At 39.9% G+C, this 23,298-nt stretch overlaps 1 protein-coding gene across 4 annotated transcripts in view; it reads left to right on the plus strand.

The window, feature by feature from the left end:
• Positions 1 to 4,259: 4,259 nt before the first annotated feature.
• HMCN1 (hemicentin 1) overlaps positions 4,260 to 23,298 on the plus strand; it is a 465,592-nt gene continuing 446,553 nt past the window's right edge. For 3 of the 4 annotated variants that reach the window (XM_004424923.3, XM_087439001.1, XM_087438994.1), the window contains exon 1: positions 4,261 to 4,852. In XM_004424923.3, the coding sequence (XP_004424980.2) occupies positions 4,588 to 4,852 (265 nt within the window). In that variant the 5' untranslated portion in view covers positions 4,261 to 4,587. Of the gene's footprint in view, positions 4,853 to 23,298 lie in introns of all 4 variants that reach the window. The other variant, XM_087439017.1, reaches the window with a different exon arrangement.

Here is a 23,298-nt window from a genome sequence, read left to right on the forward strand (position 1 = left end):
CATGCTGAGGTGGCGTCCCACGTAGAAGAGCTACAACTCGACAACTATGATACACAACGAGGTACTGAGGCTTTGGGGGGGAAAAAAAAGAGGAAGATTGGCAACAGTTGTTAGTGCAGGGCCACTCTTCCTCAAACAAAACAAAACAAAACAAAACAAAGGTGAAATAAAGAGTTTTGCAAATGCACAAAAGCGAAAGAATTTATCTCCAGCAGAACTGCACTGCAGGAATTATTAAAGCAAATCCTTCAGGGAGAAGGAAAATGATATCAGACGGAAATCTGGATCTACACAAAGGAATGAACAGCATCAGAAATGGTAACTATGTAGGAAAATATATTAATTTTTTTCTTATTATTTAGATGTCCTTAAAAGTTAATTGACTACTTTGGGGCCAGCCCCCGTGGCTTAGCGGTTAAGTGCGTGTGCTCCGCTGCTGGCGGCCCGGGTTCAGATCCCAGGCGCGCACCGACACACCGCTTCTCTGGCCATGCTGAGGCTGCGTCCCACATACAGCAACTAGAAGGATGTGCATCTATGGCATACAACTATCTACTGGGGCTTTGGGGAAAAATAAATAAATAAAAATTAAAAAAAAAAGTTAATTGACTACTTTAACAAAAAAATAACATCGATGTAGTGTGGGGTTTAAAACACAGTGGTGTAAAATAAAATGGATGACAATAGCAAAAAATGTTGGGAGGGGAATAATGAAAGTATATTATTCTGAAGTTCTTTTAGTATATATGAAGTGGTATATTATTACTTGAAGGAAGACTGTGATAAAGATGTATACTATAAACACTAAAGCAACTACTAAAATAAATTATAGCTAATAAGCTAGCAGTGGAGATTAAAAGGAATCATAAAAAAATTCAATAAATTGAAAAGAAGGCAGAAAAACAGGAAAAAAGGAACAAAGAACAGATGGGACAAATAGAAAACGTATACCAAGATGACAGATTTAAATCCAACCATATCCATAATCACATTGACTGTAAATGGTCTAAATAGCCCAATAAAAGGCGGAGATTGATTGCATAAAAAAAGCAAGACCCAATTGTATGGTGACTACAAGAAACATACTTTAAATATAAAGACAAAAAGAATTTAAAAGTGACGGGATGGAAAATGATGTATCATGATAACACTAATCAAAAGAAAGCTGTAGTGGCTATATTAATATCAGGCAAAGCATATTTCAGAGCAAATGATATTACCACGGATAATGAATGTAACTTCATAACGATAAAGATGTCAATTAATCAAGAGGACATAATAATCCTAAGTGTTATGCGTGTAATTGTCGTTACATGCCATCAACTCGTCTCTGACTCCTGGCGACAATATGAATGAGTGCTGTCTACAATGTCCTGTCCTCAACAGCACTACTCAGCTTCTGCAGACTCATGCCTATGACTTTTTTTTTTTAAATTATTGAGTTGTATACTTTATTTTTAATTTTTATTATTATTATTTTTTTAAATAATTTTATTTATTCATTTTTCCCCCAAAGCCCCAGTAGATAGTTATATGTCATAATTGCACATCCTTCTAGTTTCTGTATGTGGGACGCAGCCTCAGCGTGGCCGGAGAAGCAGTGCGTCTGTGCACGCCCGGGATCCGAACCCGGGCCGCCAGCAGCGGAGCGGGAGCACTTAACCACTAAGCCATGGGGCCGGCCCGACTTTTTTTTTTTTTTTTTTGTGAGGAAGATCAGCCCTGAGCTAACATCCAGGCTAATCCTCCTCTTTTTGATGAGGAAGACCAGCTCTGCACTAACATCTATTGCCAATCCTCCTCCTTCTTTTCCCCCCCAAAGCCCCAGTAGATAGTTGTATGTCATAGCTGCACATCCTTCTAGTTGCTGTATGTGGGACGCAGCCTCAGCATGGCGGGAGAAGCTGTGCGTTGGTGCGCGCCCGGGATCCGAACCTGGGCTGCCAATAGCAGAGTGCCTGCACTCAACCACTAAGCCACGGGGTCGGCCCCTGTGACTTCTTTTATGGAGTTAATACATCTCACATTGGTTCTTTCTCTTTTCCTGCAGCTGTCTACTTTACCCAGCATTACTGTCTTTTCCAAAGAATCCTGCCTTCTTAAGATGTGCCTAAAATAGGACAGCCTCAGTTTTATCATTTTTGCCTCCAGTGATAGTTCAGGCTCAATTTGCTCTAAGACCCACTTATTTATCTTTTTGGTAGTCCAGGGTATCCATACAGCTCTCCTCCAACATCATATTTCAAATGAATCAATATTTTTCCTGTCAGCCTTCATCACTGTCCAGCTTTCACACTCATACATAGTAATTGGGAATATGAAGGTATGGACAATATTGCTTCTAACTGCGGGGATTTAAAACGCCTGAAGCAAAAACTCAGAGAACTACCAGAAGAAATAGACAAATCCGTAATTATAGTCAGAGATTTCAATACCACCCTAAATAACTGCTAGAAGAAGTAGGCAGAAATCAGTAAGGATATAGAAGATTCTAGCAACCCTATCAAACAACTTGACCTAATTGACATTTATAGAACATTCTACCCAACAACATTCTTTTCAGGTGCACATGGAACATTTACCAAGATGGATCATTTAATCCTTATTAGGTGGGTACTATCATTATTCCCATTTACAGCTGAATAAATGAAGGCGTGAAGAAGCAGGTAGCTTGCTGAAGATACACAGTTACTAAGTGTCACGGCTGGGCTTTGAACCCAGGCTATCTGACCCCAAACTCTTAATCACCAGGCTCTACCGCCTCCTTTGAACACCTGGAACAGCTCAGGTCTCAGTGAAAACTCTAGGACTTAGAATGCAATTCCTTTTAAATAAACAAAGGAGTAGGCTTCTCAAATAGCATTCTCTAAATACTACTTGGAAAGGAAGTATGTTCCCTCCTCCTCTCCTATTCCCACTCAGCCCAAATGGCCAGTCAGCTTCCTTTAAGTGACATGACTTATAAGCATCATAAACTCAGGTCCCACAGCCTCTGGGTCTGAAAGAGAAGGCAGTTGCAGACTATAAAAGGCTCAGGGGAGCTGGCTCTTCCTCAGGCTGCCTTGGTCTTGGGTGGGTGGTCTAACACACATTTGAACAGGGATCAAGATGCCTGTTGGCCCCTCTTTAAATGCCAGGATCCAGACAAGAGCTTCTTTTCCAGGATGGAAATACATTTTTATTAAAATGAAGCAAAGAATCCTTAGCTTACAGTTGACTTTCTTTGTCCACTTTCTTATCTCTGTTATTAGTACTATAATATATATAATAATTATAACACGGAAAAGCTTTGTAATGTTTTTTCCAGGGCGAGGTTTCCTTGCTTATTGGCAAGAAAATGCCATAAGAGGGGAACACCTTTTTAATGGATCTTTGGCTGAGATTTGGCACATGGCTGTTCTATGGGAGGAAATGTGAAATGGGGATATTATTCTGCCTCACCATGCTAAGGGGAGGATTTACACTGCTCAGCAAACTTGAATCTTGATAACGAAATTAAAAAATCAGTTTCCTCTTTAATATGAACTCGCTCTGTCTCTCCTCATCCTTTCCACTCGGCTTCCGTCCTGTATTCCCATCCAGCTTCCTTTCCTTCTACCATCTTTCCTAACTACAATCAGTGACTCCCGAGTTCCCGCCGTCTCTCTTATTTCCCTCAACAGCCCCTTTCCTTTTCCTTGCGCTTCTTGCCCATCCAGCTCTCTCCTCCCTCCCTTCTCCACCGCTCCACAGTCCCCAAGGAGATCAAAGAGTGATAGCGTGGCTGCAGCCCAGCCGGGAGAAGTTTCCAGCTCCCCCTCCTGGCTGGGCTGAGTTGTGGGCTGAGGGACGGGGAGGCTGGGCTGGGGCGTCTTGGCTTCTCGAGGGAATTATGAAAGAGGTGTCTGCAGCAGCGATGCACACAGGAGAGAAATAAAATCCCCTTTGTGCTGGTTAGTGTGGTGTCCTTCAGTGTGGATCTTTGCCACTCACTCTGGAAAGCCATTGTTTACACTGGGGTTTGGTAGGTTAGGAACAGTGCGGGTGGGAGCGGAGCCGATGCTGGGGGCGCTCCCCCGGTACTGAATTGACCCCACAATCAGTCGAGAGAGACGTCGCCCTGGGGGGCGGGGGGGGGGCCGGGGAGATTGCAGCCGGCCAATCAGGAGGCGAGGCCGAGCCAGGCTTCCCCTCCGCGCTGCCGAGCGGCGAACAGTGGAAAGTTGGGAGCCTCAGTGGCTGGCCCGGCGGAGAGCGGCGGCGGCGGCGGGAGGGCGGCGGGACTCCGGCGGCACCGCAGGGCTCAGAGCGGCCCCCGGGGCATGGGCCGGGCGCGCTGCCCGCACTCGGCGACACGCTGCCCCCAACCTGCGGCCACAGAGCAGTCCAGGAGGAAGCTGCGTCCGGACAAAAGCTACCGCATCTCTGCCTGCCTAGCCCCTGCAGGGATTCGGGTTTGGTGCTTGTTCCCATCTGATTCTCAGCTCCAAACTTTTTGCTGGTTCCAAGAGATTTCAAGAGTCTAATGAGTTGCTCTGAGAGGAAACCCGCTGCCTGTTGAGGAGGGCTAGGCGCTCAGGAAAAAAAAAAAAAAAAAAGAAAAGGAAAATGATTTCCTGGGACGTCCACACAGTATTCCTGTTTGCCCTTCTTTATTCCTCCCTAGCCCAAGATGCAAACTCCCAGTCCGAGATCAGGGCTGAGGAAATTCCCGAGGGGGCCTCCACCTTGGCTTTTGTGTTTGATGTGACTGGTTCCATGTATGATGATTTAGTTCAGGTTATCGAAGGGGCTTCCAAAATTTTGGAGACGTCTTTGAAAAGACCAAAGAGACCTCTTTTCAACTTTGCTTTGGTGCCTTTCCATGATCCAGGTAAGGGAAATATTTATTCTTTGTGTTTGTTATTTCTTATGATTACATTATTTCTTATGCTGTGAAATTGTGTCGGTGTCAGGAAGTTTCAAAACCATTTTTTTTATGTGGCTGGATACAGTGTAACAAAGAACTGCTCACTGGCATCTGGGTTTGCTCTCTGATACCTACTGCAGCCTCAGCCATGAAGTCGATGGCTTCTTTAGGGTGCTTGTACAGTGGTCCCCAAACCTGGAAATGTGGAATTATGAAAACCAGAACCAGAGCAAAGACATCAAAATCAGTTAATTGACTTTTTTTATTATTATTATTTTAGAGCTAGAGAAAGTTTAATTATGAAGGCAGATTGGGACATGGGTATTCAGCAGCAATAGCTAACATCTAGGATGAGAGCATACTCTGGATAACTCGCAGCTAAGAAGGGAAAAAACCTGTTGTATGAAACACAAGGAAGCTTGTAAGTAATAACTGCTAGTGGAACTGAAGAAATGAAAATGAGAGAGAAGCCATTCATTTCTTAACTGAATCTATTCATTTTTGCACTGGGTCATCATTGCTTAGATTCACAGATTCACATTATGTCCATGTCTCATCCAGGAGAAATGCGTGTAATTTGGTATGTCGGTACTCTTTAAAGGTAGTTGAAGCAAAATAATTTTATTTTTTGCCCTTAAGCCATGAGTTTCAGCTGCTCACTGTAATATGATCCTATTTACTTTTTTCAGTTTCTCTTTAAAGTGTCACCTTTCTGGGAGGCTCATAGGAGCCCTCATTGTCATTGCTGAGGGTAGCATTGCAGGGGGAACCCTGGGGCTTGCTGTCTGACATCCACCTGAGTTTCATTAGCACAAGTTGCTGCCCAGTTGAAGAAATAAAGCAGTGGTTTCTTAAAAGTCCTCCCCTACTGTTCTCCCACTTTTTATTGAAATTCTCTCTATTCACTAGAAGACCTTGACACAACCTCTTCACAATGAGAGCTTGATATTGAGAATCTTAAATTCTTTCCTTGTGCATTTCACAAAGGTATATGAGTTCAAATTATTTCAAGGTATTAAATGTGGCAGGTTTCAGCTATTTTTTTAAAAAGTGGCATGGGGAGAAATTCAGAGGGAACTAGAACTTTCTGGGATTTTTTGTTCTTCAAATGATGAAAACAATAACCTATCCTACTCTTCTGGGATATGCATATAAGTAGTAATTTCTACATTGATTAAACACGAAATGGCCTTTATATCTGAATAAAGAATTGAACGGCCGTTTACTGTGTTCGTTGTCTTATTAAGACACCTCATGTGTTATAATGTTTCAATTTATTAAATAGGGTGCCAGTTGTGATGCAGTTCAAGACTTTTGTTATTTTGGAATAGACTAAATATGTTTCTTCCATAAGGATGAATCTGAAGTTGGCTAAAAAAGTGAAAATTGTTTTCTCTAATTAACACCACAATCTGCTTTTCTCCAAAAAACTCTTATGAAATGATGTTGCTGCAAACAGAACAGAAAAATTGCCTCAAGTCGTAAATGGAAACGATCATCATGATATTTTGATGTGATATGAAAAATTATTGGAGCAAATTATATTGTGGTGTGCTGCCTTCCAATTGTTACCAAATGGGAAAGTGTGGTGTAGTTGACTCTCCTAAGTTTAGCAATCAGGATTCAAAGGGAGGGAAAGTTGGCATGCTAATAACAGATGACTAATGAGTTAAAGCTCTTATGAATTAAATAATATGAGAAAATGATTATATTGGTTCCATAAAATTAATTGAATGTATAATTCAGCAAACTGTTAATTCTGTTTCCATTGTGACTCACAGTAGAGAGACGTGGCCACGTGTTGGTGTTGGTTATTTAAGACAATTTAAAGTATTTTTGAAGATAAAGAGGAAAAGAGAAGTTAAAACATACTAATAACCTTTAATTTAGTTTACTAATTCACTTTAATGAATTGTAGTATTACCTTTGCCTGACATTTTCTGTGTATGTGTATAATCATTAAGCATTTTTGATTCGTTTGTACTTCTGATTGGTGAGGAGCGTGGAATGACAGAAGGGACCTTGAATGGGGGATTGGCTGTCTTACTAAGGGACATTAAAAAAGTCAATTTATCTTTTTTAATCTGTTTCCTCACCTATAAAATGAGAGAATTGGATTTGAGCATCTCTAAGGTCACTTCTTACTGTGACATTTTATGACTGTTTTACATGTGGTTGTTTTTCATAGTTCCTAACACATATTCCTATGGTTGGGTGATACAGCTGACATGGAGGGAAATAATGTGTGGAATTTAATATAATCATTATATTAATAATGTTGACTACTTGCAGCTTTTCAAAGCCCTTTGACATCTGCTATTGCATTTAGCTAGACGAAATAATGGATATTATCTGGGATATAATCTAAGCATTTGACAAAAACCTTTAGGTCTTTGCAGATGATTGCTTTGGACCACTGCATTACAGTTTGGGCCAAGGTGTGTATTTGCAGGTAGGGGTAAAAATTAAAATGCATGGAAAACATAGATATACAAGGGGAAGAAGTCTAACAAGTTGACAAGGACGTGATAAAATCATTCAGAAAATGTGCATGTAGGAAGCCAGTGTTGGAAGACCAACAACACACCCATGGTAGGGGGAAGAACCAGAGAGGACTGGAGTCATGGAGAGTCCAGCCAACCTTTTGATGCTAACTATGTTTAAAGTGGGTTTTCCACTTCCATAATCACATTTAATGTATTAATTTTTTAACAGCTTTATTAAGATGTTATTCACTCACCATACAATCATTCATTTAAAATGTACAATTCAATGGTTTTTAGCGTATTCACAGGTAAGTGCCACCATCACCACAATTTTGGAACATTTTCATCACTTCAAAGAGAAACCCCATACCTTTTAGTTATCACTCTCCTATCCCTCTATCATCCTCCTCCCAGCCCTAAACCATCACTAATTTATTTTCTGTCTCTATAGATTTTCTTGTTGACTTTCATGTGAATGGAATCATGTAATATGTGGTCTTTTTTGACTGGTTTCTTTCACTTTGCATAATGTTGTCACGATTCATCCATGTTATAGCATATATTAGTACTCTATTCCTTTTTATGGCCAAATAATATTCCATTGTATGGATATTATTGATTATCTATTGATAATCATTTTGATTATCTATTAACCCATAGTGGATATTTGGGTTGTTTCCACTTTTTGGCTGTTATGAATAATGCTTCTATAAACATTTGTGTACAAGTTTCTGTGTGGACATATGTGATATTGTGATTTATAATAAGAAATATATATTTGGTCTTTGTCCCTGTTTCTGGCATAGAGCTCCTAAAACCCTTGAAATTTCCTAAATGATGAGAGCCATGAAGATGTCTTTTGTTATGTTAATTAGTTGACTCTTGGACCCTACTTAAGGATGGAGACTGGTTGCCAGGAGACCCAACCTTGTGGTTAGGGGGTTGGAGCTTTCAATCCTATCCGGACCTCCAGTGAGGGCAGAGGGGCTAGAGGTTGAATCGATTGCCAGTGGCCAATGATTTAATCAATCATCATGCCTTTGTAATGAAGCCTCCATAAAAATCTGAAAGGACAAGGTTTGGAGAGCTTTTGAGTTGGTGTACACATGAATGTTTGGGGAGAAGGCATGCTCTGAGAGAAGCATAGAAGCTCCTCACCTCTTGCTCTATGCATCTCTTCCATCTGGCTGTTCCTGAGTTATATCTTTTTATAATAAACCGGTAATCTAGTGAGTAAACGGGTTTCCTGAGGTTTTTGAGCTGCTCTAGCAAATGAATCGAACCCAAGGAGGGGGACTTGGGAACCTCTGATTTATAGCTGCTTGGTCAGAAGTACAGGTAACAACCTGGACTCGTATCTGGCATCTGAAGTACAAGGAGGGGGTTGTGGGAGCTTCTGTCTGTAGCTGGTCAGTCAGAAGCACAGGTTAACAACCTGGGCTTGCAACTGGTGTCTGAACTGGGGGTAGAGGGGCAGTCTTGTAGAACTGAACCTTTAACCTGTGGAATCTGGTGCTATCTCTGGGTAGACAGGCATCAGAATTGAGCTGAATTCTCAGACACACTTCTGGTGTCTGAGAAATGCTTGTAGGAGGTGTGGGGAAACCCCCACTTTCACATTGAAATTGGGTGCTCAGAACACAAAAGAGCATATGTGTTCATTCCTCTTGAGTATATTCCTAGGAGTAGAACTGCTGGGTCATGGTAGCTCTATGTTTAGTTGTTTGAGGAACCGCCAGACTGTTTTCCAAGGCAGCTGCATCATTTTACATCCCCCCCGGCAGTGTATGAGGCTTCTGATTTCTTCACATCCTCATCAACACTAGTTTATTATTGAACTTGTTGATCCTTACATATTAATTTTTGCTGTGCTTTTTACAATACTAAAACTGTATTTCTGTCTTCCTCACAACACGGCTTTGGGGAGAGCTGATAGTCTCTGACTACAGCTCCTTTTATCATCCAGTCTTCCTTTTCTCCTCCTCTGTATAAGGTAGGTACCGGAGACAGAGGAAAGAGAATGGGGTAGAGTGTTTTAAGGAGTCACTTTATATAAAGGAAATTCTCTTCTCTTTCACAATTACGTCTCTACTTTTCCCCAGGATATCTTATGTCAGTCTATATTCATTATTCGTTTATTCATTCACTTACCTATTATGTTTCAGGCACTGCTTCAGACACTGGGAATATAAAAGGGCGTAAAACAGACTAAAGCTCCTGTACTCATGGAGCTTACAGTCTACTGGGGGACACAGGTAATAAAGAAAATAATTGAAATACATGTGGTGTGTTTGTTAGTGATAACTGCTCTGGAGAAAATGAGCAGAAAAAGGGCATGCAGAGTTTGAAGTGGGTTGAGAGTGTTGACATTTTCATTCTGGTGGTCAGGGAAGCCCCCAGTTGAAAAGATCACGTTTGAACAAAGACTTGAAGGAGATGAGGGAGGGAGCAACGAGGATATCTGAGGAAAGAGTTTGCAGGCAGAGTAATAATAAATGAAATGCTCTTGAACATGGTGAGAACATCTTGACATGTTCAAGAAACTGTGAAAAGACTAGTGTATCTGGAGCACAGTGAGCAATAAGGAGAAATTAGGAGGTGAGGTCAGAAAGATAATGGGGCCGCATCACGAAAGGGCTGGTCGGCCACTGTGACTTTGGCTTTTCTCTAAGTGAGATGGAGAGCCACGTTAGGATTTTGAACAGAGCAGTGACATGATCTGACTTATGCATCCATGTAATCATTCTGACTCTTGTGTGAGAATAGTCTAAAGTGGAGCAAGGGCAGAAACAGGGGGGATAGAAGACTACTGCATCATTCCAGCAGAAGAAAATGGTATGTATACCTTGGGTGAAGTTGGTAGCTGTGGAAGTTTTGAGAAATGTTTGGATTCTGTGTGTGTTTTGAAGATGAAACCAAAATGATTTAATGGTGGACTGGATGTGTGAGAAAAAAAGACAGAAGACAAGACAGCTTCTGAGGACTTGACTTGAGCGAATAGAAGCGTAGCATAGCCGTTTACTGAGATGGAGAAGAATGAACAGGAAGCAGATTTGTGAAAGAGTGAGAGGATGAGGCTTTTATTTTTGGCTGTGTTTAAGTTTGAGATGGCTTTTGGTGCCCAAGTTGAAGGTGGTTGGATAGATGAGTTTAGAAGGTGGTTGGATAGATGAGTTTAGAGATTAACTGGTGAGGTCTGGGTCAGAGATATAAATTTGAGATCCCAAGGCATACATATGGATGGTATTGAGGGCTGTGAGGCTAGACGGGACCACTAAGGGCCTGATTAAATGGTAATAATAATAGTAAAAGTCTGAAGACCCAGCCCTGGGACACTCCAATGTTTAGCAGAGAGATGAGGATAAACCAGCAAAGTAGCCTGAGAAGTGGAAGTCAGAGAGGGAGGAGAAGAGTATATTATCCTAGAAGTCAAGAGAAGAAAGCATTTTAAGGAAGAAGCACTAATTGGTTAATTAAGAGGAAGACTGAGAATTGGCTAATGAATTTAGCAATGTGGAAGTCATCGGTGACTCAACGAGAGTAGTGAAATGATGGGAGTGAAAACCTGTTTGGAGAGAATTCAAAAGAGAATGGAGAGAAAAGGAACTAGAAATCTTTGGAATTATCTTGTCGTTTCCAAGTACTGGAATGGCTGCTTTGTTCATGAAGCTAAAATTGAAACTAGTTTTGATAAATGATTCAACCAGTATTTTACAAAATGCAAATGTACTGTACTAGAAAGAACATCCAATTTGGAACAGAAGATTTCTGTTCTCTTCCTTATTCTTATCACTTAAGCAAATCATTTAACCTTGCCAGACTTCTATTTCTCTATCTATAAAATTTATGCATTGGTAGGTTATTATCAAAGTCCATAATTTTAATGATCATAATATAGTGAAAAATAAGTGACTGCAAAGAAACTCAAAGTAGCAAAGACTTGATTCATTGGGAGAAATATCAGCCTTACATGCCTCTGTGCTTAAGAGTATCATTGTAATAAAACCTGAGCCCTCAATGACTTTGTATGGTTCTGTAGGACCTACACAGTGTTAAGAAAACACTCCAGGGCTTCTTTTTTGAAAAGATTCTCTTAGAATATTTTTCAGAGCAATAGCAAAATTACGTGAAACCATAATGAATAAAAAGATTTTTACAAGGAAAATGTTGCACATTCAGACCTTGAAAACCTATGCAAATTTATATGGACTAAAGTTCAAATGGAATGTTTTCGGTTTCAATATGTAGAGGGAAACGAGCCAAGAAGGTATTAGGCTCCCTTTGCCTCTAGCACATCCTACAGGAAGAAGGGTTTTCATGAGGAAAAGGATTGGTCTTTTAAGTCCAAGAGAAATCCAACTAAAGGAAATGAACTAAAATTTAAGAGTGAGAGATTTTTATTGGACAATGATAACTTTCTTTCCTCAGATTATTGAATATTTTTTTTTTTTTTTTTTTTTAAAGATTTTATTTATTCAGCTTTTTCCCCCCAAAGCCCCAGTAGACAGTTGTATGTCATAGGTTCACATCCTTCTAGTTGCTGTACGCGGGACTCGGCCTCGCATTGGACGGAGAAGTGGTGCCTCCGGGCGCTCCCGGGATCCGAACCCGGGCCGCCAGCATCAGAGCGCGCGCACTTAACCACCAAGCCACAGAGCCGGCCAGATTATTGAATATTTTAACCTGAGAGTGGATCCCATGTCACTGGGTGTTTTTTGAGGATATGTAGAGACGTTTTGCTGTGCACAGTGAAAACTCTCTCCCATAGTATAAGGGCCAAACTTTGATAAATATGTTAAATGCATTAGGGATGCTTCTATTTAACAGAATCGTCTATGACTCCCACAGAATGAAGGTTTGTTGTTGTTGTTGTTAAGTTGAGGAACAGCCTTCTAGTTGATTATTGGTAAATCAGAATTTGGTTTTGCTTAAGGTTTGTCTCTGGTCAAACAAACAATAACCATTCTCAATGGTCTTTATAACTCTGCTTACCTCCTTTCTCTCTCATGAGACGTTAAGCAGGGACAGCTCCATTTATCTCAGGCCCGCCAACTGAAAAATGTTTTGTGAATGAATGAATGCTGGAAACAAGAACTGATGGTTTCTCTGGGTATTTCAATCTTACCTTTCATGTCTGTGATTTTACTTCTAAAATAATAATAATTAGAAGAATAAAACTAAACAACATAATAATTTGCTATTAGGCCTTTTTGGTGATATATATTTCCCACCCAAGCTTGAATATGAAATGGAAGGATCCTTATGACCCAGATAATGCTGAGTCTTGGGTAGTCATTGAATGTTTGTATAGCAGGTGAATTTGGGGGGGATTTCTATGCAGTGTGGAATCCCTCAGTTCCATGCCATAAGACAATCTGCCTACCTTCCAATTTTAACTGGACTTACTGAAGGAGTGTCACCACAAATAGATGAATTTCTAAGGAGCTCTGTACAAATAAAAGATCCACATTGTAAGTGGTTCTCACAAGTCTACAGGGATTCTCAACCTTGGTTTTGTCTTTTCTGATAAATCTCCATGAGAATTCCCCATCTCTATGGAGAATAGGAAAAATTTAAAAATGGAGGGATGTTGTATCAAGTGTAGGGTGTAATGATATCAACTTTCCCTCCTTTCTGGATGTTATCATGGTTAAATAAAACTGTGAAAGTCCTTTAAAAGTACTATTGAATCAATGGTGTTGCTCTTAGTTATTGAATGGCTCACATTTGTCGGATCTAGTAGGTACTGGAGAGAAGCCAGTTATTGAGAAAAATAGTAGAACATTTATACAATAAGACTAAAAAATTAAATAGAAGAAATATCTACTTGATGACTTGGCTACTAATCAACCTATAGGCAAAGGACAATTCAAACCAGTTCAAGTGTGGTACCATTGTAATATACTCAGTGTTTGTGAGGCATGTAGACTTTCCTATACTGTCTCCTTGAGCCCTAGACCACTGCTTCATAACTGGGCAAACAGCAAGAGAATTTAAAAATCCAAAGATAAGCCATTGTATTCATTGATTCATTCACTTATTCACTCACTCATCAGTCAATAATAGACTTACTATTTGTCAGAGACTATGCTAGGTGCTTTTTTATTTTTGCTGAGGAAGATTCACTCTGAGCTAACATCTGTTGCCAATCTTCCTCTTTTTGTATGTGAGCCGCCGCCACAACATGGCCACTGATAGATGAGTGGTATAGGTCCGTACCTGGGAACTGAACCCCAGGCTTCTGAAGCAGAGTGTGCTGAACTTAAACACTATGCGACTGGGGCTGGCTCTATGCTAGGTGCTTTTGATTCAAAGATAATGAAGCATAGGTTATAAGAAGTGAACAGTCTGTGGGGAGAAGGGCAAGAGAAATAACAGTATTATATACTGTGATACATTTTATAGTGGAAAGAAGCATGGGAAGCTGTGTGAGCCCAGACCAGTGCCCGTGATTCCAAATTCAAGAGAGTGATGATCAGCAAAGTTTTTCTGGAAGAAGTGTGGCCTGGGCTGAAACCTGAAGAAAGTGCATGAGTAAAAGCAGTTTAATCAAAATATTAAGGAGTTTAGATTTCATCCTAAAAGCTATCAAGAGCCTGGAAGGATTATAAGTGAGGAGTGACATGATTGGATATTCATTTTAGATCTTTATCTCTTTGCTGGATGGATTGGAGCAGGCAGTCCTGAGAGCTGAGAGATGAAATCTGAGGCCATGATAGCAATTCAGGGGGAAATATTGAGGTAACTTGGGTATAGGGAGAAGGATATATATTTCTGAGCTATTAAGAAAGTCCAGTGGACTAGACGTGGCCCTTAGAACATGGAAAAAAGGGAAATATGATTGCCTTCTGTAGGTTAAAATATGAAATCAGCCATACAATGGAAGAGAAAAGATAAGTAAAGTTAGCTTTGAGAGATACTGTTACTTTCAGGCTGGTAGTCTTGATAGTAAGCTCCTTATACATTAACGTGTTCAAATAAAATATCCAAAAGTTTGGGGGGTCACCAATGTAGAAGAGAGTCACGGAAATAGACTTAGGCATTGTACAACGAAGTTCTTCTTTTTTTTGAGGTATAATTGACATATAACATTATATTAGTTTCAGATGTACAACATAATGATTTGATATTTGTATGTACTGTGAAATGATCACCACAATAAGTCTAGTTAATATCCATCACTATTCATGTTACAAAATTTTTTTTTCTTGTGAGGAGAACTTTTAAGATTTACTGTCTTAGCAACTTTCAAATATGCAATACAGTCTTGACTGTAGTCACTATGCCATACATTACATCCCCATGACTTATTTATTTTATAAATGGAAGTTTGTACCTTTTGACTTCCTTTACCCATTTTGTCAACCCCCTTCTCCCCACCTCTGGCAGCTACCAATCTATCCTGTATACCTATGGGCTCGGTTTTATTTTTAGATTCGACATATAAGTAAGATCATATAGTATTTGTTTTTTTATGTCTGACTTATTTCACTCAGCATAATGCTCTCAAGGTCCATCCATGTTGCCACAAATAGCAAGATTTCCTTCTTTTTTTTTTGTGAGGAAGATCAGCCCTGTGCTAACATCTGCCAATCCTTCTCCTTTTTGGCTGAGGAAGACTGGCCCTGGGCTAACATCCATGCCCGTCTTCCTCCACTTTATATGGGACGCTGCCACAGCATGGCTTGCCAAGCAGTGCGTCGGTGCGCGCCCAGGATCCGAACCGGCGAATCCCGGGCCGCTGCAGCGGAGCGCGTACACTTAACTGCTTGAGCCACAGGGCCGGCCCCAAGATTTCCTTCTTTTTATGGCTGAATAATATTCCATTGTATAAATGTATACACTACATTTTCTTTATCCATTCATCCGTTGACGGCCACTTAGGTTGTTTCCGTATCTTGGCTATTGTAAATAATGCTGCAATGAACCTGGGGGTGCAGATATCTTTTTGTAGTGTTTTTGTTTTCTTCAGCTATATACTCAGAAGTGGAATTGCTGGATCATATGGTAGTTCTATTTTTAATTTTTTGAAGAACCTCCATACTGTTTTCCATGGGGCCTGCACCAATTTACACCCACCAACAGTGCACAAAGATTCCCTTTTCTCCACATCCTTGCCAATACTTGTTATTTTTTGTCTCTTTTATAATAGTCATTCTAACAGGTATGAGGCAATATCTCATTGTGGTTTTGATTTGCATTTCCCTGATGATTAGTGATGTTGAGCATATTTTCATGTACCTGTTGACCATCTGTATATCTTCTTTGGAAAGATGTCTATTCAGGTCCTCTGCCCATTTTTTAATTGAATTGTTTGGTTTTTTGCCAAGGTCTATCTAGGGTTCAGAGTGTTAGCTCATTCTACATTTAAATAACCAGTCCACCCATAAGCAACACTCCAACTGTGGTGATAGACTGTTTATCGTTATAAATATGTAATGATGTCATTACATATTTGGATCATACTGTTAATTCTCCTTGTTTTGGTTGCATGCTCACCAAACAGCCTCCTAATAATTTAACCTCATGCACTTTCTTTATGGGAAGAGAATGCTCTGGTCAGACTGGCCCATACATCAGATTCAGCAGACAGTTATATTCCTCATTGGTAACTCATATTTTGGCACACCGGTTTTATGCGTCAGTCTCTAATCTTTTAAATATTCTGACAGTGTCAAGTTAAATTTTCTGAGGTTGCAAGTCTGAGAGCCAGACCTTGGTTGATGGTGAATTTATCAAAGTAAATGTCTCCTGTGTGTGGATCTGTTTGGATGGCCTGTCAGTCTCCAGGTATCACCCCTCAGCATTTCCAACTGCCAATGTTAGTGTGAATAGTACCAAGTAACTGTTGTGTCTACTTGAAACTTATATAGATGAGGGCTGAAGCCATCGGAATAAATGAGATCATCCAAGGAGAGTATGTAGACAGAAAAGAAGAAAGCCCAGACAGAACTATGGAGAATGCAAGCATTTAAAAGACAGTGAGAAGGGAAGTTCATAAAGGATTCTAGGAAGAGTCCACGTAAATAGGAAGATAAACAGAAATGAGCAGCATTTGGAAATTTAAAAAGTTGTTAGTTTTAAGCAGACGTTGTCAACTCTGTCCATTTATAAGGTTACTGAAAATAAAAGCTAAACTGAAGGCTAAAATGGACAGTTTAATTACAGTTGTGGAGCCAGGAGGCCGAAATGATGGTAAGAAAATGGAGCTAGTGAATACGGTATGTTTCTTTCATGAAACAACATTGTGGTTAAAAGCATAGGCTCTGGAGTCTCATGCCTGGGTTGGAAGCTGGCTCTCCCAATTACTGGTTGGATAATCTTACCTTCTTTGTGCTTCAGTTTTAGTAACGGGGGATACTATTATCTACTCTATAAGGTTGATGTGAGGATTGAAATAATAGATGTCTAAAACTTAGCACAATCCCTTGCATGCAGTACATTCTCAATGGACATTAGTTAATGGGACTTAGAGTTGAGAAAGAACATTTTTTTAAGATGGGAGAGAGGAGAGAATGTTTAAGTACTGCTGGAAAAGAGTTAAGAGAGTAGAAGGGATGGAAAATGCCAAAGAGAGAACAGATAATTTATGAAACCAGGTCTTTGAGGAAGCAAGAGGAGATGGGATGCAAAGTAGAGGGATTGGTTGTTGGCAGAAGAAGACCTTTGGTTGAGTGTGATAGGAGAGAAGCACACCATAGACAGGCACAGTCATGGGCAGGGTGGTCAATGGGGATGCAGCATGTTGGGTGACTTCCTGTCTGATGGACTCTTTTTCTCAAAGGAACAGAAAAGAGAGTCATTTGATGGGAGGAGGGAAGTGCTAGAAGGGTAAGTAAGGGATTTTAGAAGAATAGTGGAATTTTGGAGGTAGAAGGTAACTATGGACACATAGATGGTTTCCCAGGATGAGCTGTGGTTCAGGAGATGAATTTGTAATGCTTGAACACGGCCTAGCTGTGTGATTTTCTCTAGTAGCTCTCAGCAGCCTGGACATAACTGCTAAGGCTGACCACTGGTTTGATCCAGGACTGGGATTTTGTTGAGCACGTGTGACTAAAGGAATAGGATGTGGTTGAGAAGGATATTGATGAGAGAGACTGAAGGGACTGATCATAGGGTCCAATCTGGGTGTACTGGACTGAGAAGAATTGAGATTTTGCGTGTAAAGGACAATATAACAAGGGAGTTGAGATTATTGGTAAAAATAGCCAGAGTGCTTGATTGTAGAATTTAGCTTGGATAGAAAAGAAAGTTAAACCAGAATGAAGATCGTGGGATTGAGATCAAGGACTTGAGTCTGCAGAGTTGAACATGGATGTTAAAGTAACCCAGATAAGAACAGAGCTTAAAATGGTGAGGAAGACAGTGAGTCAGGCATCAAATTTTTATTTAGTAAGAATTATTGACAAGTCTCCAGATGGCAGTTGACAGTGATGAAGGGGGTTAGAGGGTGTCATATGTGATATGCGCCTCAAAATGGCAGGTATTCTCTCTGAAGGTAGAAAAATCACAGACTGGGAGTGGATAAAATGCTGACCCACCTCCTGACCCTGGTGTATCTGGGGTGTTGGAGAATGAGCAGACCCCACTGGGGAGGGCTGTCGGGGAGGTGGTGCCATCAATGAAGAATGCTGTTTCAGCTCAAGTGGGAGGTAGATGGAGAGCGGGACGATGGTTTGGAAGGTCACAGGATTTGTGAGGGCATGAGATGGTGAAGGAATGGGTTAGGTGAGAGGAAACAGAGAGGATGAGAGAAAGAGAGAAGAGGAATTGTTGACATTTGGGGCTGTGACCATAGATGATGGTGGGATAAAGCAGGGTGGGACATGCTGGTTACAAAGTCTAACTGAGGCTTGGGTATTTAAGATACTGGTTCAGGCCCTGGGAGAGTTGGAGCCTGATGAAGTCAGCTGTTGGCAACTCTTTCTGAGGGCAGCATGACTGGCAGAGACTCCCGAGGGAATACCTTATCTCACATGTCTTGTTGGCACAGGCTTAGTAGCATAATTTTTATTTCTAATAATAACAGCTCTTTTGAGTCATTACTGTGGACCAGACACTGAACTAGGTACATTCTGTGCTTTATCTCATTTAAGGCTCACAAAAACTCTAAGTGCTGGATGTTATCTTTATTTACGTGGCAGACAACTGAGGCTTATATTATATGAACTCTCACAAAATGTACAAAATTTCCTGAAAAAGAATAGCTTTCTACAAGTTATTTTTTGCCACCATCTTTTGTTTTGAGAGTTGTGTGAGATTGAGGAGATGTGCCTAAGAAGGCATGGCAAAGAGACCATTGTGTTCGTTTGCTAGGGCTTCCGTAACAAGGTACCACAAACTGGGTAGCTTAAACAACTGAAATTTATTGTCTCATGGTTCTGGAGGCTAGAAGTCTGAAATCAAAATGTTGGCAAGGTTGTTTCCTTCTGAGGGCTGTGAGGAAGAATCTGTTGCGTACCTCTCTCCTAGTTTCTGGTGGTTTGCTGGCAATCCTTGGTGTTTCTTGGCTTGTAGATGCACCGATCTCTGCCGTCATGTTCACAGGTCTCCCTGTGTGCTGTGTCAAATTTCCCTTTTTTAGAAGGACACCAGTCACACTGGATTATTGGCCCACCCTACTCTAGTATGACCTCATCTTAACTGACTACATCTGCAACAATCTTATTTCCAAATAAGGTCACATTCTGAGGTGCTGGGGGATAGGATTTTAACATATGAATTTTGGGGGGACACAATTCGATTCATACTAAGACCACTTGGAATTAACATTAAAAAAACTCTTTAACTTTTACAAGACAGATTCAGTTTGTTCTATAAATTTTTGATAAAAGAATGTTTGCATCAGGGGGTATCATGGACTCTAAGCTCTGATCTCTTTTTAGGAATCGGGTTCTCAGTGGGAATTATGGAGAGAGGTACTAATAGGTTTGGGGTGCTATTTGAGTCCTTAATTTGAATTTTAAAAAAAATGTGAATTTTACTCTTAAAGCATTTAATACTTTAGATCATTTACTCTTTTTTTTTTTTTTTTTTTTTTTAAAGATTTTATTTATTTTATTTTTTCCCCCCAAAGCCCCAGTGGATAGTTGTGTGTCGTAGTTGCACATCCTTCTAGTTGCTGCATGTGGGACTCGGCCTCAGGATGAACGGAGAAGTGGTGCCTCGATGCGCACCCGGGATCCAAACCCGGGCCGCCAGCATCGCAGCGCGCGCACTTAACCACCAAGCCACAGGGCCGGCCCGTAGATCATTTACTCTTAAAACATTTAATAAAGCTTTGTTTGATTTTTTTTTGAAGATGTTGAGACATTTACTTTAATTTTGAAATGGAAAATTATATCAGAGCTAGGAATTCTGGGAATTATGTATGGATTCCCAAATAGTTTGAGTTAGTATACCTCTGGGTTTCTTTTCTTGGAAACTTCAAACATACTAATTGGAGCAATTTTTCCATGAGCACCAAATTTCTGAGTGCTTACCTTTAAGCCCTGTTTTATAGCAGGTGGGAGGAATTCCTTGAAGTTCCCAGGCTAGAAGGAAGGCACTCTGCCACTGAAAAATGCTTCAGGCAACTCAGTAGCTGTTCTTGCCAAGATCTGACAGGGAGAGGCTGGTTAAATGAGGCTGATTGGTGATGGGGAAGAGATAAATATGTGAGATGGATCTTGTTCTTTAATATTTTTTTTTTACCAAGTACAAGGTCAAGAAAATACATTATTTCATTAAGCAGTAGAGAACAAAATTCTAAAAAGATATTGTATTATCTGGAATATCAGTTTTTGAGATTCAAAGTGAAATCTAGTGTGCTGTTTGCTTAGTTTATTGTTTCTACTTCAAAGCCCTTTGTCCAGAGCACACAGAAAACCTCCTATTGTTTCATGTTCCCCAGAGGGTCTTCCCTGGTCTTCTTAAGGTGAACGTGTTCACTGCTCCCTGGATCAGATGATCCTACTTTTGCCTTGAACTTTTCTCCTAAGCCACACTGTATGTTGAAATGTCTCCCTGGAATGTGCCAGACATTTTCTTTTCTAGAATTAAAAGATTTTTCAAAATTTTGCCTCTTTCAAGGAATTTTCCTGGAGTATTGGAAAAGTGTCATTCAATATAGAGATCCCCTTTTATATTTATTGTACCTTTTATGGACTTAATTTGTGCCTTTGATAACTTCACTCCTTTTTTTCCCTTCTACGTTACAACAGAAATTAACAGTTGATTTGATTTATCTTGACAGAGTAAAATTTGGTAGAGTTAGACGGAATGGCATAGGTTTTGAGTGAATGGATTCTAGTATCAGAATAGACCAACATTTGATTATTAGTAAGTTACTAAGTTCTCAAAGCCTTGGTCTTTTTATCATTAAAGTGAGAATACCAATCATACTTCCTTTGCCGAGTTGTGAAGATTAGAGGAGAAAAGGCACGTAAAACATATGGTACGAAGTCTGACGTAAAGTAAGGACTCAAGAGGATTCTATAAGGGAAATAACCCTTGACGTGGAGTCAAACACCTGGGTTCTGGCTCTGCAACTGGGCAGGTCATTTGACCTCTGAAGCCTCAGTTTCCTTCTGTCTAAAATAAGGATATAATCAGTGGTGTGCTGGTAAATGTTAAACCGTTGGCTCTGGAGCTGGGGGTGGGGAGAAGTCCTTATTTGTAGCATTTGGCAATTTCCATGGTGTAAATACTCCCCCACTGCCAGTTTCAAACTACTGATACGATGTCACTGGATGTGGAGCTAAGAAAAGATGTGCACAGTTGTCTCACCCACTCCTTTAAATCCCTGCCACAAAGAGGGATATTTATATTTAAATGAGATGATATTTGTGAAAGGACTTAGTATAATAGGCATTCACCAAACGTTAGTTTAATTTTGCTTGTAAAAGTCCTTTAGATGGGTAGAATTAGTGAGGGTAGAATTAGTTCTGTAACAGAGAAAGCAGTTGGAACGTTTTCTTCTCCATGCAATTGGAGAAATTTCCACAGTGAATAGCCAGAGAGGCCAGGCAGGCAACACCAATGCAGAGGTGGAACAGGAGGAACCTACCGCCTTAAATATCTACTGGGGCATCTAAGAGGTATCTCACATTTATCAGCACCTCTCCCCGCCTCACATGTGTCTTCTCTATTCTTCTATCTTCTCTCTTCTTCTCTCTGTGCCTTCTCATGTGTGTCTCTTCTGTTCCCCATCTCAGTAAAGGTGCTATCATTTTCTCACAGTTGCTGGGGACAACACCCTTGGAGTCATCCTGGACTCATCTCTCTCTTTCTTTCACAGCCCATGTCCAATCTCTGTGCAAATTCCTTTGGCTCTACCTTCGAGATTTTAGTTTGACCACTACTTACGGTCTCTACCCTTACTCCTCTAGCCTGAACCGCTTTAATTGGTCTCCCTGCTAACTCTCCCCAGAGCTGCCAGAGGATCTTTTTCAAATGAAAGGCAGATCACATTATTCCCAACTCCCCTCTCTGACCTCCTTATTCACTTTACTTTTAGTGTATTGTCGTTTTATTGATTCTTATAAGCCAGACACATACCCTTTCCAGAGCCCTTTTCTCTTGCTATTTCCTTCTTTCCCCAGATCCTGCATGGCTTACATCATGACTTCATATGGCTCTTGGCTCAAAGACACCTTCAGAGAGGCCCTCCCTGACTACCCAGTCTAATGTAGCTCCCCACATGACTCTGTCCTGTTAACCTGCTTTATTTTTCTTTTTATAGACTTAGCACTGCTTGACATTAGAGATGATGTGAATCTATTTATTTCAGGTCTATCTCCTCCACTTAATATAAACTCCATGAAGGCAGAGACTTAATTTTCATGACTGTATTCCCCAGAGCCTCACACTAAAGGTTCCTTGGCATGTGGAAGGCACTCAATAGTTTCTTAAGGAAAGGATGTATTTTTGTAAATATTCTGTATGTACTTGAAAAAATTCTCTAATTGTTGAGTGCCAAGTTCTATATGTGTCCATAAAATCAAGCTTGTTAATTATGTTATTAAGATATTCTATTTCTTTATTAGTTATTGCCCAATTGATCTATCAATTTTTGAATAAATTATATTAAAATTTCCCATTATGATTGTGGTTTTGTTAATTTCTCCTTGTAACTCCATTCAGTTTTGCTTTAAGGACATATTATTAGGTACATACTAGCTCAAGACTGTTTTATGCTCCTAGTGAATAGTTCATTTTATCATTAGACATATGGCCATCTTTATCTCTAATAATACTTTTTGTTTTTAGATACATTCTGCTTGATATTAATAATGCTGTTCCATATTTGGTTGATAGTTCTCATATGTCTTTTTTCTTTCCCTTATTTTCAAACTATTTTTAATAGTCCAGTTTAACCCTGATACTTTTATTGTGATGATTTGTATATTTGGACTTATTTTTATTATCTCATTTTGTGTTTTCTATTTACTGTGATTTTTATTAATCCTTCCCCCTCTTTTCCTATTATTAAATTGATTTTCTTTAAATTCTCTTTTTTCCCCTTGTATTAGTTTGGAAATTATTCATTGCATTTCTCTCTTTTCATCATTACTCTTAATTTAGTTGACTTAAGTTAATCAGTGCATGCTCCTGTGTAATACAAGGGCTTTGGAATGCTTTATTCTGATCATCTTCTCCTACCCTGTACTAGTATTTTACATCCATCTTATTTTTAAAACCTAATGAGTCATTTTGTTTATATAGTCAATTTTCATTTCGATTTGACTTGTTTACTAATTTCTTTACTCATTGTTGCTTCTAGCTTCCCACTCCTTCATTTTGGATACTTATATGTTTATTTTCAGTTCTGTCTTAAATTCTTTACGATCCTTAGTAATTTTTTCCAGAGTTATATATAAGTAGGTGTTGGTTCACAAGCTCAGGAGTTCCCCAGGTAAAATTTGCAACTGGCCCCTGAAT

The sequence above is a fragment of the Ceratotherium simum genome, chromosome 2 (assembly GCF_057802395.1).
Source record: "Ceratotherium simum simum isolate JZ-2026a chromosome 2, ASM5780239v1, whole genome shotgun sequence".
In the NCBI taxonomy this organism is placed as follows: domain Eukaryota; kingdom Metazoa; phylum Chordata; class Mammalia; order Perissodactyla; family Rhinocerotidae; genus Ceratotherium; species Ceratotherium simum.